This window comes from Onychostruthus taczanowskii, unplaced genomic scaffold, assembly GCF_017590055.1.
Source record: "Onychostruthus taczanowskii isolate IOZ18803 unplaced genomic scaffold, ASM1759005v1 scaffold17, whole genome shotgun sequence".
In the NCBI taxonomy this organism is placed as follows: domain Eukaryota; kingdom Metazoa; phylum Chordata; class Aves; order Passeriformes; family Passeridae; genus Onychostruthus; species Onychostruthus taczanowskii.
In genome coordinates this window covers 9377511-9397009 of record NW_024498906.1, presented here as the reverse complement: position 1 = coordinate 9397009, position 19499 = coordinate 9377511, and the positions used below count along the sequence as shown (strand labels likewise).

The window sequence follows — 19499 nt, the reverse complement described above, 5'->3', positions numbered from 1 at the left end:
TCTTTTTCTTTTAAAACATGCACAGTCTGTTAGGTTTGTATGAGGAAGAGCCTGCAATGTCTTATCTCTAATTTACAACTTGGAAAAAGATCTTTCCTCTGTTGTGCTTTGCATAGTTGAATGGTTTTTAAAAGGGTTTTTTAAAATAATAATTAATGTGGAAGGTTTGCAGTAGCCTGTTTAAATACAATGACATTCTTCTGTCTAACAGAAAATCCAAGTAAAATAAGGTTGCCCTTTTTTATGAGTACTCATTCTTAGAAAGTTGGTTTTTCTGTTCTCAGAGTATTTGGCTTTTGTACGTTCTATCTTCCAAGATCATTTTCCCATATTCCAAAGTTTATTTAAATTACTGTTCAGAATGTTTGATGGTTTGATTTATTGAAAAAAGTGGGATATGCAGATTAACTTGATTTTATAGCAGAATGCTTGGTTTATAGCATTTATTCAAGATTAGGGTCACTTCTAGTAGAAGAATATAGTTTCTGTAAATCTGTGGTAAAAGCATGGGAGGTTTGCAGAAGCCCTTAACCTCTTGAACTTTCCCATGTCATCCTATGAACTCTGAATCTATGGCACTGTTCAAATCAGGAAATGTTTAAAAATGAAAAGCCAAAACCCTAGGCTGCTAGATTTTGTATACAGAACATCTGGGGGTTTTGCAGTTTAACAATCATCCTAATCCTCATAACATAAGCAGGCTATTGTAAACACTCATTAATTTATATAAAATAGCATATGATTTCAGTAGTTTGTTTTCTTGTTATTTCAGCTTTATGACAAAATAAACACAAAATCTTCACCACAAATCAGGAATCCTCCAAGTGATGCTGTACAGAGAGCCAAAGAGGTAACAGCTTTAAAGTTTGGGGTTTTTTACTTTGAAAGGTTGCTTGTATTTAAACTGTAATTTACTTTTCTTCATTAAGATGTGTATTCTGGCTCATTATCTGAATTATTTCTGGAATATTACCATTGCTTACCCAAGTTATATAACAAGTTGCATAAACTTGCAGAATTCCATTATCTGTGTAAGGATTATGAATATTACTCAGTTTAATCATTTAACCTTTTCTTCAACAGTAGTGGTGTTAAAAGGAACACTCCTGCTGGGTAATTGCAGTATCTTCCCTGTTCAAGTTATTTATCTGCACCAGAAATCTGATGTTTATAAAATTTAGTCACAAAAAGAAATATTTTGAAGTGTCAGCTTTTTTAATTGAAAAAAAAACCCCAAGTTTATCACAGATGGGTCTAAGCAGAGCAGACTTGGAAATGCAATGAAGGTGGCCCTCTAAGACCAAAGATGGACACAGATGTTCTTAATTCTCATACCTTCAAATAGTATGTTATCTGCTTATTTATGGCAAGCAGTAAAAAACCCAAACCCATATTGTATTATGTATTATCAGTAAAAATGTGTGCAGTTGTTAAGGGTTACGTAATAGGAAAACTGTTTATTGTGCTATTAAAGGAGGAAGACTTTAACACTCTACTAAATAGTAATAGATTGCATTTATCTGTGTGACTTCAGTAATAACTAAAGTCACACTGATAGATGCCCTCAAGTCCTGTTCTGCAAAATTTGCTGTCAGTTAATCCTGGGGGGTGCTTCCAGAAGCAAAATACTCTGCTTTTATTGTCCAACTAGCTGCATGTGAAAATTAAGGTGTAATAATCAGGTTTCAGGTAAATGAGTTAAAGCTTCTTTACTCCTCCTTCCCCAGTGATAAAGAGGCTGAGATTTTATAAAATCTGGAGCTTGAAAGTGGGGTAGCAGATGGCCCACCTAGACTTGGTGTCTTTAACAATTGATTTTATGAGTGCTTTTAATTATGATTTTAAATAATTTGTTTTAGTAAATTGAGACCATGTATGAAAACAGCAACTGTTGAAGGGATGCTGTCAGTTGAAAAAAAATTCCTTCAAATTTCTGCTGTAATCTCTTTCAGAGAGAACATTGGAACAAGGTGTTTTAGTCTCTTGGGGCAGCTGGGTAGGGGCACATTCTCTTAAACCCTTCCCTGTGTCACAAATGTTGATGTGTATAGTCATTTGGGGATATTCTGACTGAGCAGTGAGGGGTTTCATTTCTTCAATAGCTTTAAAAGAAAGTTACTATGGGACATTTCTCCTATTTATTTTGCAGGTATTGGAAGAAATTTCATGTTACCCAGAGAACAATGATGCAAAGGAGCTAAAGCGTATTTTAACACAACCTCATTTCATGGTAAGCAGATCCTACTCTTGTTTGGGGGTTTTTTTTCTATTTTTTTTAATATATCCTTTATGTTAGAAAACTTCAGTAAATTCTTAAGATCTGCAGGGGTGGAACTCTATACAATACACCTATTGATAAGTGTTTCTAACCTGCTGCTCTGGCAAAAGAATTAGTATTGGTCCTCATTACTGTTGAAAACTGTAACAGTTTGGAGTAGTGTAATTATGGAGCAGTTTCACTGTGGTTTTGGAAGTCTGTGTTGCTCATGGAAAGAAGAATGAATCCATATGGATGTTCATAGACAGAGCTGGGATCCCCCTTTTTCTTTTTCTAGAGGTCTTCTTACAATAAAGATGTGTGAATTCATTGCAAAATAAGGGTTCATTTAATATTATTTTACAACAAATCAGTAGTTTGTACAGTCAGTTGAGTTTGTGTTATCTATCAACACTTACTGTGTCTGTTTCCCAAATCTGATTTGAGAGCAATAATTGTCCTAAATTCAGGGATGTTACTGCTTTATAACTTGGTTCAAGTTGCTGAAGTCTACTAATTTGAAGGAATTTTTTTGTTTATGCTGTAGGTGAAGTTCATAAATTGAGAAATAAATAAATTGCTTAAATCTGCTGTATGCTATTATCAGCTTAAAATCAAGAATTTGACTTTTCCCTACTCAGCTTAATTTAGAATCTGACAGGTTCATTTTATTTACTTTTTTGTGTGTGTAATTACCCCACAGTACTGCTAAAATGTGAAGCACTGTTGAGAAAGAGCATTTTAAAGTATAAATTATTTTCAGAGTAGGCATCAACAAAAGAGATTCTGGTATGTAGAAATTTCATATATCAAATCAAGTGACAGGAAAATTGAGTTGAAAATCCTCTTTTTTAGGTATCTCTATTCCCTGATATAAATCTAAAACCATTTGTCAGAATTCTTTTGCTACAAATTTATGAAAAGTATTTTTTCATAAGGAATAAGTTGCAATTTCATATCAAGTACTTTTGATGAGGAGAAATTTCAGCAAGAGAATCTGTGATATCCCAGGCTAAATTGCCTGTTGCTGAAGTCCCATTATCCTTTTTTCCCATTTTTCATCCTCTCCCTTGTACTTCTGGCGTTCATCTAGAACCACACTTTAATGTTGCCCTCAGCTGAACTAGTAGAAAATTGCTCAAAAAAAAAAAAAATCCCCAACTAACCATTTAGCAAAAAGAATTTGGGATAACAGGGATGCTGCCAGAGCCAGAATGAGCAGGGGAACAGAAACAGTTTGTGTTAGGGAGGAATGTAAAGCAGCAATTAAACCAGCATAAGTTGGTGTGGATCCACACCTGCAGACACCACGGTCTCCAGATGCCAAAGGAACAGCTCCATCCTCTCCATCATTCCCACTCCCGCTCCCAGATGCACCTTTATGGGTTGCAGACTTTAATAAAATTGTTCTTACATATGGTGCATTCTGCTAAACTTCCCTTCAGAGCAAAAGTCTTTATATTTTAAAGGAAACTATTAAGAAAAGGAATAATGGTATAAACCAGTATTATTAACCCACACTCCGTATGTTTGCCAGGTGTTGTGCAGAGCAATATTCTGGTTATTAATGCACATTAATTCAGTAATCAATTAGGCGTAATAAGTAGGAGTGTGCATTAACACCATATGAGAATGGACTATTTTAGTATTTTTACATCTCATATGTGTTACTAATCAGAAGAAAAAAGAGTATAACCTGTCTTGTTTACTCAACCACGGTGTTAGTGGGTTAAACTGTGTGCAGGCCTTCACAGAACCAAAGCCAATAAAGCGTGTTTGTAACAGATCTTCAGGGTGTTCTGTTCTAATTTTCTTTTGCCCTCGTGTGCCTTATGGCTGCAGAAATAAATTATCAATTTATTCTGTGCATCTTTAACATTTTAATTTAAAGAAATATATGTAAATTTTGCATGAAGGTCTTTCAGTAGATAATTAATTTAAGAAGTCTTAAAGCATTGTCAAGTACCTTATTTGTTATGTATGTGCACATTTCAAAGAGCTTTTATTCCATTACATGACTTTCAGTAGTTTTTCAAATATGCCAGTTTCATGTGTAAAAGATTCTATTATATATGTTTAGTATGTTGTAGCAATTCAAATATTTGCTAGGAGACTTCGCTTAATAACATATTGAAGTTTTATCTGTCCTCATATGCCTTCCTGTGCTGTTCTCTGCAGTGATCCTGCAGTAGAGTAGAAAGCAGTTTTCTCATTAAACTAATTTTTATCAGGATTATCATGTTCTGCAAAGGAAAAACAGACAGAGAAAAAACACATTATCAAACTTAGCAGAAATGCCTGAAAACAGGCATCTTTCAGTAAGGTCAAACAGGAATATTTTTATTAAATATTTTCAATATTAAATTGAGTTTGATGTACTTCATTGTATTTCTGAAATAGTGTTCATTTTTGTGAACATATTCAGAAGTCATTTAGTATAATTATGGACCTTTAAAAACGCTGGAAGTGCCCTATTTTAACCTCCTACAGGGTGAATATTATTGGTAAAAATAATATAAATCAGGGCAAATATTTGATGTGATAAAAATGTAAGGACCTGGATTACATAAGAAATGTAATATTAAAGTGTGGAGAGTGTAACAGATATAGGCAGGGGCACAGGAGCACCTCCAAGGTCATTGTGTCCAACCATTAACCTACATTGGAGTACCCACACATAAATGGACACACAAATAAATAAAATTTTAAATATTGTGTGAGTGGTTTGACTTACTTATAGGGTACAGATCTCTAATATAAAATCTTGCTTCAGTAGAGCACACTAATGCAGAGGAATTGTTGGGAGTTTGACCTTAGTGGCTGACAAAATAAGATGAGAAATAGGAAATGCAGATACAGGTTAGTATTTAACTAAAAATAGTATATATGTAAGTGGGCTTGAAACACTGGGAAAATGGGAGAGAATATGGGCAAAGCATTGTAAGTTTAGGGAATTTTGTTCCATCATTATAGTGTTGACTTCCCAACTATAGTTTCCAATTGTTTAGAGAAATGAGAACATAAAGTGTTTTAAGAAATTACTTTTTATAACATGGTATACCTTAGAAGGGCTAATGAAGCAGTATTTTAGCAGTTTGCTGGTTTGCACTCTTAATTTTTTTAAGCATTTTGAACCTCAGGGTGGTGGTGCTGGGTCCAAGTTCTAGGGGAAGGGCCCAGTATGGAAGCAATTATTATAGTGAAAAACAAAAAAAAAAAAAAACCAGTATTTTCTTCTTTACGTCAGCATTGATCTACAGTCTGCCTTTATTAGAGGGAGATACCATGGGATCTGAGTAGCTTTCCATTTCACTAGAGTAATTATTATAGAATGGTTTGCACAGAAAGATTCCTGATTCTCTGTCTATGCACGTGAAGATGGATTCACTCTCACCCTGGAGGTGTCAAGAGGATGAGGGGAAGGGAGGCAGCATCATTCTCATTGAAGTACCTACAGTCAACATCACATTAAGTCATGCAGGTTTTAGAGGCTCAGTGTGTATAGGCATTTTGAGTCTGAAAGTTTATCGCAGACTCCTTTAAGAGAAAAGTTCTTCAGTAGGAAATGGGGCACAAATATCTTGGGTTTTCTTGAAAACTTCCAAAAAACCTTTACAAGGAACAAGCAAGGGACATGGGAGATGATGGAAATGTGACTGTGGTAATTTTGATAATAACTGTATTAATCATGATACCTTTCAATGTGTGCAAAGATTAATTAATAAAGCCATTTAGTCAAAAAGAAAGGGGGAAATGTTAGAATGTTAGGAGACACAAGACAGATAATGGACTTTAGACCTGGTTAACATAAGAGATTTGATAGACAAAATGCCTTGGCAAAAGCAAACAGAACTTTAAAAATTAAATCTAGATAGCAAGAAGACTTAATCAGAAAAGTTTATGAGAAAAAGAAAATCCTATTAAACTCTGAAAGCAAGAGATGTTGTTATATGCATAAGTTTGTGTATGTGATTTTAACCTAATCATTGTAGTAAACATTTCTAGTCTCCCTGAAATAATATGTAAGCGTTTGTATCCCACAATAAAACCAGATTCTGATCACTGAGTCAGTCCCCCCATCTCTCTCCATCGCCAACATGACATCTTGTGCTGTCCTGCAGGCCTTACTTCAAACTCATGATGTAGTGGCACATGAAGTTTACAGTGACGAAGCGCTGAGGGTCACCCCTCCTCCCACCTCTCCCTACCTGAACGGAGATTCCCCAGAGAGCGCCAACGGCGACATGGACATGGAGAACGTCACACGGGTCCGCCTGGTGCAGTTCCAGAAGAACACAGATGAGCCCATGGTATGGGGGGAAGCTCACTGTTTCCCTCTGTGCTGGTAAAGACCAGTGTTGTGATGGTTTTAGTGTCATTTCCTCACTTTGAGGTGGGGTTGTCGATTAATTGGAGTGGTTCCACAGCCACTGTAGATGTTTGTCCTCCTTGAAATGCTTTGTGTGCACTCACACTGCTGCTGTGCCACTAGGGCTGGGTTTGTTTAAAAGCAACCTTGTAGTAGTTACACCAAATTATTCCTTAAACCCAACTGGAGCCTTTGCACTTCAGTATAAAATCAATTAACAAACCAGATCTTTGTATACTCACATGTTGAAGTATTGCATCCTCACTTATATCTGGTCTTATTACTCATCTTGAAGTGAGTGACAAAGATTTTATTTTAATCCTAAAATTTATACCCTGCCTTCAGGCTTTCAGGAAACATGACTGTTCTTAACCACTCAAGAATCACAGTGCTTAATATTTTATTTTAAAAGTATAAATGTTCCTTTTTTTTTCTAGGGAATCACTTTAAAAATGAATGAGCTGAACCACTGCATTGTGGCAAGAATTATGCACGGAGGAATGATTCACCGGCAAGGTAATCACATCTCATGAAGAGTTTTCTCTTCAAACACAATTATTTTAAATCCTTTTGTACAAAGTGTGTACATTCTCCTGCTTTTGATTGCTACTATTCCATAGCAGTGTCTCTCTGTGCCTGCATGGATTCCTGCTAACTGCTTTAGTTACCTTCCAGTTGCAGATGTCTGCCAGTTTTGAGGTGAAGGCCCACTGTGTTTCATTTAGGTCTTAATTAGGATAATTGCTGTCTTACTACTGAGTATAGCTCAGCAAGAGATGGGAACACCAATAATTTTGGAGCTGTACTCACTTAATCCTCTGTTTTAAAAAAAATCCTTACACAAGTAGCAGTACTTTCCCTTGCAAAAATGAAAGAGCTTTGTCCACACAGTTCTTGAGGATCTTTATATTTTTGGTGTTGAGAATCACAAAAATGGGGTTTGAAATAAAAGTATTACTTGTGCCTAGATTCTAAGTCTTTATTTTCAGTTTTCACTACCATAAGAAATCCTGCAAGCATGCTTTTTTTTTCTTATCCACAATCTTCTTTTTGTCATTTTGTCTGTTCAGATCAGATGTCCAGAAGTAACTGGGTTTTGTCCTGCTTTAAACAGATTAACTTCCCTACTAGGTTGTTGGCTGCAAGTTTGAATTGCAGCCATGAAAGAGTTACTTTCGTTTTTTCAGACTGCTGTCTTTTTCTTGTGATGAAAAATTTTGTTAATTTTTCAGACCAGGGTTCCCTCTAGTCTACTGTTCTGTTTCAAAGGAAGCTAGGAACAGGTAATTGGGAAGACAAAACATATTCACTTTGTCTCACTGATATGGTAAAATCTGCCAGGAATCAGGAAAGATAAAAGTTTTAATACAAGCAAAGGTGGCAGTTCAGAGAGAATTCTGTATGTCTTTGGAGGACCTTCTGAATTGAAATTTATTTGGCTTCTGAAAGTGAGTTTTTAAAGGAGATTGCTCTAAGCTTCACAGGAGCAAGGTTTTCTTCCAGCTGTGCTTAGGTAGTGGTGATACCCTGCACAGTATTGCTTCACATGACTGTGTTCCATAATGGGGCTAATGAAACTTTTAAAACCTATTAAAACTGGGTAAAACATCCAGTTGTGCCTATTAAAACTCTGCTTTTTTTTTTTCTTTTTTTCATTTGCTTTTTTTTTTTTATTATACAGTGTCTTTTATGTCTAAAGATTTGGGAAATTTAATCTATTCTCTATGTGCTTCATCTAGCTAAGGTAGTGCTTCTGTACTAGGTATAGTTTGAAAAGGAGCTTTACTTCTGTGTTTCTGTAGTATGATCATCTGTTTTTTAATGTTTCTAATTCTGTTAGTGCTCTAGATGCCTCTTAGCTTCACTGCTTCATTCATCATGCCTGTATTTAGAATATTTTTACTGAATAGAACAACACAAGTGTAATTTGACAGTGATCTCAAGCACCATCTTTGAATCCTGTTGATAGGGCCTGTGCCTTGAATTGGTTTTGGGGAGCGTTAGGTCATTTTTCTCTGCTGTCTCTATTTGCTGTGTGGAAAACTGCCAGGCAATATCAGCGGTGTCTGGATAATAAATCTGCTGTGAGGGTTACAGGAACTGTATAATTTCAGGTCCAGCAATATTAAACACAAACTGTGCAATTCTTGTTCACAAAATTGTAGCTGCTGTGAAGCTGTCTCCTGTCTCTAGGCCAGCTCTGTCTAGTCCTGGTGATTGAAATTGTTCTTATTCCAAAGGTGGCAGAGTTGAAATGGGAAGAAAGGCTTTTAAAGATTCCACCTACTCACACCTTCCAGAGAATTCAGTAAAAATGAAACACCAGTGTCAGTCATTAGAAATTGTCTGTTTGTTGTTGACATGTCTGCCAAATGTCCATTCTTTATTCCCAGTTTTTATGTATACTTCTCCTTACAGTCATGAACATAACAACATTCACTTCTGTCAGAGTGACAGAAATGGGAAATGATGCAGAAAAGGGGATTTTATTTGATACAGCGATGTTACTGAATCTGATTCTCAGTCTAATATGTGATTCCATCCATGTTTTGAATAATATGAGAGAATCTTTATACTATTCCAAGCCATGTGGTGTTTTTGATTCAATATTATTGTTTAGTAGCAAAAACGTGGTTTTCCTGTTCACTGAGACGATGCCTGGGCATCTCTTGCTGTGTGTTCACTGCACTCTGAAAGATAGATTTGTAGCTAATATGAAGTCAGTCCTTTTCTGAATCCAGCAAAAAATTATTTTAATGTTGTTTTCTGTTTATACCTCTGTATGAATAATAATGCTGTGTTATAATTATTCAGTTTGTAGAAACTGAGGTGATTGTGTGTTTGTTAACCCTGCAGGTACGCTACATGTAGGAGATGAAATCAGAGAAATAAATGGAATCAGTGTGGCAAATCAAACTGTAGAACAACTACAAAAAATGCTTGTAAGTGCCTGGAATCTTCCTCATGTCCTCTGTAAAAGTGCCTGTCTTATTTAGACAAAACTTTTGTGTAATTGTGTTCTAACTTCCCCTTTCTCTTGTGTTCTTGATAGGCTACATGTCCCTGTTTTCTTGTGTTCTTGATAGGCTGCATGTCCATGCAACAAAAAGTTCTTTCAGTTTGTAACATTTGGGCTCACAATTGCTGAAGTTAAAAATTTAAAAAGCATTACTTTGAGCTCAGTCTGTCTTTTTCCAGGAAAACTCCACCTTTGACCTTGCTAGTAGAGTCTGTTTGATATTTCCATAACACTTGTTAATTTTTCTGCATGCAGCACTAACCTTGACATCTTGGATGGTATCTCTAATCCTAGACAAGCTTCAAGGGAAATAGAATTTTTTGGGCATCACAGTAAGCCAGCCAAAGAGAGAAAGGGGAGAAACTGAGATCTCTTGAAGTGATCTGCTCACATTTCTGTCGAGATCGAGTCCTGCAGTTGTCAGCCACGTGGTATTCACAAGTATTCAGATTGCCATTTAAGAAAATATGTTGTCACAATCTGCTGCTACTCTGGAGTTACTACTTGTTATAAATATTCTTCTACAATAGTAAAGCAAAGTGGCAGACCCCCATGTTCTGTTTTGATAAAAGACTGTTTTTGAAATTACTACGTTCAGGACAGTAAAAATGCAGTTTTCCAGAAACTGAATACAGCTCTGCTATTTAACATGTATTATGAAGGGGAAGAAAATGCCACTTTGGTAGAAAAGACTTTAGATGACAAGAATATGGCTACAAAGAAAAGGTTAACATGGAAGAAACCTACACATCTCTGAATCCCTCACAAAAAAATAGAATTCTGGATTATAGGCATTCAAAACCTGGTCAGGTGAACAAACTGGTAATGCATGTTCATCCTTTAGATTAATGAGGACAATATGAATGTTTGTTTATGGGAGATCTGACAACTTATCCATAGCATTTTAGCTTTTCATACTTGGACTGTGATGTTTTCCTTTGTAGCATTAACAATTTGGAGGTTTTCTCTTCATTTAGTCTCAAAATGCTTCTTTTTTAACAGAGGGAAATGCGTGGAAGTATTACCTTCAAGATTGTGCCAAGTTATCGCACGCAATCTTCATCCTGTGAGGTAATGAACTTAATGAGCCATCCCCTTTCTTCCTCAGTCCTGTAACTAACTGCCTGCTGATGGCTGAATGTTCCTGCTTTCTGGGAAATTGTTTCTGCCTGTCCTGTTAGATCGCACACCAATTTTACAACAAAGATAACGGAACATGAGTAGGTCCCACCTACCTACTCAGCCCTGCCTTCATATTCATCTCATCAGCACCTTAACTAACTCTTTACAGCCTATTAAAGAAAAAAAATAGGAAAGGGGATCCTCAACTTATGCATTTAGGAAGCCCCTTTAACATATGACCATTTAAACTCATACTTCAGTAAGTCCATTAAAGTTCCTAAGCTGAGGAGCGATCCTCCTCTTTTTTAGGCTTTAAACATTATATTGCTGCCTTGGGCTGTTAAGGGTTAATTGAAAAACCTGTTTCTGTATAACCCTGTTGAGGTAAATTTGTGATGGTCGTGTGTAACAGTTACATGTGGCTTAATATTATGTTTCCATGAAAAAATGGTCTTTGTCACTGCAGAAGTAAAACAGATTTCGAGTTGTTGCTGAACTAGAAACTTGGTACTAGAGCTTTTGCACAGCAACGTTTAATTCCCTTCTGCTCACAAAGTTCCATTCCAGATTGCAGCTGAAGGGAATTAAATTGTCTAAAATGGCTACTTGAGAGCCCCTGTTCAGTGGGAGCACACAGATGGCATTTGCAGCGTGTGGCTGGTGCCAATCTCGGAGCCACACGCTTTACTGCGCAAGCAGCTCCCGAATTAGAACTCCCCAAGTGAAATCACAACCCCTGCTGAAGTCAAGCACCTTATCTTAATTAGAGCTGTGATTTCACCCTAATTGTTCTTATGGCTCAGCAGATGCTAGAATACACAGAAACTGCTATTGTGGTTGTCAGAACAATCTGTTTTGCAAGGAAAACAATTACTGCTTTTTGGTTGCCTTCGGTTCTTCTAGTAGAATTCAACAAAATTAAAAGAGGTAGAGTTTTAGAGGTAGAAGGTTTGACAGATTTTCACCTATGGGGCCAATTTTCTTGAAATAAATATGAAACCAAAAGTTTTTCATGAAAGGCAAAGGCTGTTAAAAAAATTGCAGTGTGCTGACAAATTCATGTATTGACTTCTGTGCTGCAAAGAGGAGTAATAATAAAAGATACCTCACTTCTCAATAATGAAATACAGAAACTGGTGAAACTGCAGATTTGCTGAGAATGTGATTATTTGGAAAGACTCAGCATACAGCTTTAAATTAGTACCATTGGTTGTCATTTTAGTAATAGCAGATAATCTCTTTTCTTTAGCTTTTTCTTTTAGGCTTTTCATGACTGCTTATTTATTTCACAGAAGAATGGAAAATTTACTCTTACCTTCCTTTGGAAAAAAATGGCTAAACTAGAAATATGTGATCAAAGAGAAAAAGAAATCATGTCTAATTATCCCACTTCGTAGCATTTAGCATTCATTAAGTCAGAGATGGATGAGTCCTTTCCACCTGCTCAGCCACACTGAGGCTTTGGCTTGATTCTCATCAGTGACAGGTGTACACAAAAGCCCCAGTGTTCTTAAATCATCCCGTTAAGCATCACTAGTCCTTTGGTACACAGAGAATTTTTTCACAGAATTTTTCAGGAAGGTGATTCAGAAATTGAATCAAATCCTTAACCATTGAAAATGGCTAAAAAACAATGTTGACTGACTGTACTAACACAGAAATCTTGCTTCTCATGCCCTCCAGCAGGATAAATAGAGAGATATTGGTGGTTCACTAATATAATCTTCCTAGTTAAGGTATTTTTTGGCAACATTCAGTCTGTGTTTGGTTTCCCCCCTCCTTCCTTCATGGACTGGTGCTCATGTAGTGTAGTTTTATGAGAAGAGGAATATAAAACAGAATTGAGGACTGGGGCTTTGAGGCTCCTACTAGGATCACATCATTGGATTGTAAAACATCTTGTTAATCTTGAATAAGAAAGAAAACACTACATATTAGTAGAATCAGAGATGATATGCCTTTTATTTACAATCTTAGGCCTTCACAAAAGTGAGAGGGGCATGGAATATTTCTTTTTTAATAACTGGGATTCAAATTTCACTTGCCATATTTGTCTTATTTTATAGTCATTTAAAATAAATGTTATTTTCTAAATATTAAGCCATTTCTGCATATTTATAGGGAAGTCTTTTTCCTACACTATGTAATTGAGAGTTGCTAGGCAGTTTGCAAAATCTCAGGGTTTTTTAGGCATTTGTGGCTTTTCCTGCACCCATGCCTTCCATTCAGTCACCAGACATTCTATTTCGTGGAGCTCCCCTTGGTTGAAGACATAATAATTTTGAATTCACTTGTGTAAAAATTGGATCAGCTGATGTGGTGTGAGGTGACCTATTTAGTCACTGGCATGGCAAATGATCTATCTGAGTTAACACACATATTTAGATAACAAGGGGCCAGGGTGTTGTTTTCTTCATCAGATAGCAGGAAAACAGCAGATTTACATAAACATGAACTTAAGTAACTATTGCAACACATCCTTCTTATGGCTGATGGCTGTGAACACTGTCTATGTGTTTCAGTTTAATCCCAGTGAGTAAGCACTATGCTCTGGCTACATTTGCATTCTTACTTTGTGCTGACACAAGACCCAAAGTAACTTTTTGTAGTGTCAGATATGTGAGAATGGTAAGAGAAGTATTTTTTCTTTCTCTTTTTTTTTTTTTTTCTTTAAACAAAAACAAAAAAAAATCCTTATAAACATTCTTTATGTTTCAGATTGCCTTTGTGAAACTCTTAAGTTGTTTCGTTAAGAAGAAAAGCCTCTATACATGGGAGATTTTAAAAGCCTGGTGGTAATCACCATGGATTTTTTCCTTTATCTTCCATGGTTTCCATTAGTGCTCAAGCATCAGGAGTTTTTATTGTCTTAAACCTTTTTTAAATTTGTATTAAAGATTCTGACAGATGTGTTCTTTGAGCAAGACAGAAATGTTAAAGTATTTCCAGAATTTTGGAAAGTCTGTCTGTTTTTATTGGAGGTGTTGGTTTTTTTGTCTGAGTTTCTTTTTTTATATCTGGCAACAATGTCATTGATCCACCCGTTTTTGTCAGTATCTAATTTGATCAGGTCATATTTATTAGACATCATTTAGTTCTTCTGTATAGGTTTGCATCTCAAATACATTAGTTTATCATTCATAAACCACACCTAAAAATAGGGAATCAACAGGAAGCTGGGTTTGCCATCATTTGGAAATAATTGTGGTTGTTTCCTCTAAGGCTCTGGCTCTGTGGCTCTTCAGCTGAATAGTGATGACCCCAAAGGTTTCTGTGCTTTTTGTCTTGGGGCTGGAGAAGGCTGGGAAGTCCAGACAGTCAAGTTTACTAAAATATAATTATAATAACCTTTCTACATTACTCAGAATCATTGGAACCTCCAAGTGTTTTTCTGCCCCTATTCCCAGGAAAAGTAGGACTTCTGCTGATTTACTGGAGAAACAACCTCACAACCAAAACTGAATTTTTCCAGGCCAGTCCTAAGCAGTCTTGTTATTCTGCAAGGATTTCTATGTTTTTTTCTTGGGGCTGGAGAAGGCTGGGAAGTCCAGACAGTCAAGTTTACTAAAATATAATTATAATAACCTTTCTACATTACTCAGAATCATTGGAACCTCCAAGTGTTTTTCTGCCCCTATTCCCAGGAAAAGTAGGACTTCTGCTGATTTACTGGAGAAACAACCTCACAACCAAAACTGAATTTTTCCAGGCCAGTCCTAAGCAGTCTTGTTATTCTGCAAGGATTTCTGTGCTCATTGATTTGTCTCATTAGATTGTCCATAATACAGTTTTTCGCCCAACTTTTGAGTCTGCTCTTTTTTGAAAGAAAGACCTGTCCCTAGAAAGTTAAGAATCTAAATGCCTTTGAAATTCTGACAGAACAGCCTAATTATGTAAAAGTCATACATAAAAAAATGTCTCTTGACTAACTTGTTAGATTATTTCTGACAGTACTGAAATCACCAATAGCACTGAAAATGTATATTTTCCTCAGTATGTGATGATGAACATTTGCTTTGAATAATATGCTGTCTTGTGATGGGAATTGTTGGAGGAATACAAATCAAAACATTCTCAAACCAAGAAAATTTCCTTCAAAGGCAGAATCCTTCAAGACAGTCCAGAAATAGTGGCATTCTCCAAACTTGTTTTTCTCCAAATTATTTGGGTGCTTGCATCAGTTTCCAAAGCTTTCCCTTGCTAAACCATCACTGACAACAGATCATAACAAACCATATTAAAAAAAAAAAAAAAAAAAAGTTAAAATTTATTTAATTTATTTTTCACCTCTTGAAAGTGAGAAAATAGCAGAGGCAGAATTGCAGAGCAAGCAGAAAATCACTTTATAAAGCAAGGAAGTTACTGCCTTTTTGAAAAAAATTCTTATGGTTACAATTTGATAAAGGTAATGCTGATAATCCATACACAAAAGAAAAAAAAAAGGAATACTGATTCATTTAGGTTTTTCTTTTTTTTTTTTGTTGTACATTTAAATATTTTTTCAGTAATGAACGGTTTATTTGCTCTCATTTGAATATTTTAAACTTGTGGTGGAGTGATTTTGTAATTAGAATTAGGGCTGATTTCCCCCACTCCATCACACATTGCAAGTGCTTGTAGGAGGCAAGTTTTGTTCTTGAATATGTGGCATTAATCCCTGATTAGTGTTGCATGAACAATTTAGCTCCAGGTTTTTAATTATTCACAAAATAATGGCATTGATAAAATATGACATGGTTAACTTTATTTCCTTAGAAAACTGTTTTAGCCCTTTCTCTCTGCTGTCCTTGATGTTACACAAAATGACCAGACATTCCTAAGCTGACCTTTGACATGGAATATTATATTCCAGAATTCCTGTGAGGGTAAAAAGGATCTTTTTTTTTTTTTTAACAATAGATTATTTTATTTTTAGAAGAGATGGCTCAATTATCTGACCTCATGGAATTAAGCACAATGCAGTCAAAATGGCATGTGAAAAAGATGGCTCTGAAAAACCCAAGCAGAAATCCCTGTTATCCTTCCTGTAGAATTTCCCAGTGTGCTCCCTGTGTCTGCTGTCTCTGCTCTGAAGTGTGGGGCCACGCTGGTAGTCTGGGTCAAGGGAATTGGCTTATTTAAAGTGCTGTATTTTGGAAAGGTTTGCTACTTTCAAGCCCATCAGAATGTTGGAGGAAAACCTTCCTTGTGCTGTAAAATGGATGAGAAGGGAGGAGAGAGAATCCAGCTTTCTCCTCAGGTCCCAGTGTCTGTGAGACACTGCAGGGAGATGCATCTTGATGAGTAGAGACTGACAACCACCACAAAGCTGAAAAAATATTCCGAAACATCTTTAAAACAGAATATGGGCCTCATTCTATTCCAAGTACTATTCAGGGCATAACTTCCAGGTATTTAACCAAGACTGGTGTGTGACTGAGGGCTGGTAGCGTTGTCAGCCATGTGAGATCTCTGAAGTCCCAGTTATTAAAAAGCTGAAGGCAACATACAAATAGTTATAACTTCAGATAAATCAAAATGTCAAACCTGAATCCTAAGCTATGGAAAAGCTTTTCAGCTTTACAGTTTGTAGTGTGGAAGCTTTCACAAATGAAGCAGCTAAGCAAATGGTTATAAGGCTGTGGATGTAACTGTTCTTTGAAATATTTCTGTGTTCCTGTGCTAGTGTTGTGTTGTTAATGAACCTTGTGTCTTATTTCAGAGAGATTCCCCCTCTACATCCAGACAGTCCCCCGCTAATGGTCATAGCAGCACTAACAATTCTGTTTCGGTAAGATTTCCAGTTCCACACAGAGAAAGTGTGAAAGTTTTGTTGGTGCTCATCTGCCATTACTGTTCTACTTATCGTGTGGTCAGTGGAAAATTTTGTCCTGCTGAGAGAACCCAGGTTATTGCATATGTAACTCCCCATTTTCTTTTCTTTCTTTTTTTTTTAAGGGCTTTTTCCAACATGTTCTTCTCATTAAAAGCCATGCAGTGAATTAAATGTTAATAACTGTACTGTGACACTTCAGTGATCCTTAAATCATTGTCAGCACTTTCCTCAAAACTGAGCAGAGGTTTAAAGTGGAAGCTTTTATTTCCATCCTGAACTTTGGAAGCAGAGTTTGAAGGAAGAGAGTTACTGTGCAGTTGGTATCCCAAGACATTTTAGATCCTTTTTTTTTTTTAAGTTTTGTGTTTGAGAGCCCTCTGGAGCGTGTACTGGTTTCCGCTATCTGAGTTAAGGAATTGGTGTGCTCTCTGCTGTCGTGGTACGTGCACATACTGTGTGAAACATGAGCCTTGCCTGGGTATGGAAAGCAAAAGGAAGTGGCTTTAAACTGCACTACAAACCAAGCTATTCCCATCACATCTTTAACACAAAGTACTTCTGTTTTGTATGTATTCAGGTAGAAAGGTGCTGTCGATCTCCTGTTCTTCCTAAAGTACATTGATGTTAAAATTCGTGTTGTTTCTCATTTGTTGTTGTTTGGACCAATGTAGTAACTACACACAAGTTTCTTCAGTGAGTGCTGTCAATATTATGAGTTCATGGGACTAGCTAAAAACAAACCAAAAAAACCCAAAACCAAGTAACTATTTCTTTAACTATTGATAAAAATTGCAACTTATACGTTATTTGTCACAAGGTAAAGTGCTTATTAATTAGTAGAATGAAAAATAATTGCATGAATGAAAAATTCAGGACATTTTTGTTAATTAAATTAAATTTATAACATGAAAGTCGTTATAATCTTAATTCTCAGCACAACTGATCACGTTATACATTTTTAATAGTAGGTTTTTAACATTTATAATAACCTCTCTTTTAAAAGCAAAACTTGATACTTAAATGGAAAAGGCATTCACATAAAGAGCCTCTTTCACTTGGTGGTGCTTTTGTGTTGAAGATGCTGAATTATTTATTAAAAAGCACATTCTCTATCTGCTTAAACTTTTTACCTGCTTTCTTCAGCTTGCTGCTAAACAGCCTGGGTTTGATTTTTCTTTAAGAAAAAAGTTATTTCTAAACATGGGTCAATGCTTTATACTTTTGTCTAACTTACCATTTTACTGTAATGTAGTATGAATCACTAACAAAAAGTGTTATGTACCCTTAAAAAGTAAAATGAAAATTTCTTCTCCTGGGTTGACTTTATTCTGCAGGACTTGCCATCGACAACACAACCAAAAGGACGACAGGTGAATAGATATCCTCCATGGGAATTTTTGTAAACTTAGCTGCTAGCAAACATCCCTGCTTACCTTTTCCCCACTCATTCTGTATGTGCTGGACTAAAACATTTAAGCTTGGAAAATTTGTTCCATTTGTTTTCATTTTTCTTTTAACTCATTTGTTTGTAGCTAATTCAAAATAGCTTTTTTTTTTTCATGTGTCCACATGTGTGAGAGTTACAACTTCACTAAGAATTTAACTGGATATATTGATTTAGTTCAGAATGTATTAATAGACTTCCTGTTGTGCAATGACCTGTTCAGGTTTTAATCTTAGAGGAAAGCTCAAATTTCTATTTTAGCTGGAATGGAGACAAGTAGGGCAAGTGTCTAAAACTCTAAAATATGGTGCTGACAAAAGTCATAAAGCTTGAGTTTATCTGAAACTAATTATTAACATTAACAAAATTTTTCAAAGAAAAACATTAAGGATAGTTTCTGTTAAGGCTTGATAAATCTGAAAATGGTCTCTTAAAATTTCAGTCCTTAGTCCCATTTTCAATGACCTCCCTTTACTTTGGTATCTTCACCTGGTGGTTGTGCGAGTCAGCACAGACCAAAGAAAGATCTTCCCTCTACAGAAAATTCCAAGAAAGCACATGGGGCTCCTCAGAGGATTCCCTGTCTTTCTTTTTGCAATTTTAAGAATTTTTTTGCTTTTTCTGCAGCCTACAAATGAGCACATACCATCAAGTGATTTGTGATTCATCTCTAGTAACTGCTTCAGTTATTTATAGTCTTTCCAGAATCTACCTCTGAATTTTTAACTGTGTACTCAGCCGCCTCCTCTGCCAGGAGTTTTTAGAATAGCTCTTGCACTTCCATTCAAGAAGTCAATCAGCTACATTAACTCTTGTCTCTGAGAATCTTTTTACACTGCTGTCTGGTTGAGTTGGCTGGAACTTCTATTACAAGAATGGTTTGCTCTGACTTCACTTCCCATTTTTAAAGCTCTCTATGGTTCTTTCAACTTTCCATTTTCTTCTGAAGCTGCCTGAATGCAAACCTGGACAGGCTCCATGAAACAGCTTCCAGATATTTATATTAGGTTTTCATTTGCTCCTCATAGGGTTTTTTTCTGCCAGAAGAAGCAACTTTGTTTAAGGCAATATCAAAAAAATGGGGTTTCTCTCACACCATTTATAATTACATTATTTTTTCAATTTTTACCTGATTTTTCCCATTGAACCAGCATATTTTTCTTGTCATCCTTGAAAACAGTGAGAGCTTGGCTAATAGATAAATTTTTATGTGTAAGGAAGTTTGTAGTGTTCCATGAGCTGCCAGTATATGGTGAATAATGGCTCAGACTGGAGCAGGGACTTGAAAAGCAGGGAAGTTTCTAGATAGTAAAAATATTGCTGATGTTTTTAGACCTGTATGGATAAGCTTCAGGCAAAATAAGGGATTGGCTCAATATTGATTATTTCGTGGAAAACAAATTACTAAATAAACATAATTGGTTTCAAAATATCCTATTTCTCAAGTAATTAAAATAAATTGGGTTGCTTTTT

General features: G+C 36.0%; 1 protein-coding gene across 5 annotated transcripts in view; it reads left to right on the top strand.

The window, feature by feature from the left end:
* The window catches only part of CASK (calcium/calmodulin dependent serine protein kinase), a 186486-nt gene that overhangs the window by 148474 nt on the left and 18513 nt on the right, over positions 1-19499 (top strand). For 3 of the 5 annotated variants that reach the window (XM_041399777.1, XM_041399776.1, XM_041399781.1), the window contains 8 exons: positions 773-850; positions 2150-2230; positions 6379-6567; positions 7064-7142; positions 9483-9568; positions 10648-10716; positions 16469-16537; positions 17917-17952. In XM_041399777.1, the coding sequence (XP_041255711.1) occupies positions 773-850; positions 2150-2230; positions 6379-6567; positions 7064-7142; positions 9483-9568; positions 10648-10716; positions 16469-16537; positions 17917-17952 (687 nt within the window). The remainder of the gene's footprint in view (positions 1-772; positions 851-2149; positions 2231-6378; positions 6568-7063; positions 7143-9482; positions 9569-10647; positions 10717-16468; positions 16538-17916; positions 17953-19499) is intronic. The other 2 variants (XM_041399779.1, XM_041399778.1) reach the window with 1 other exon arrangement.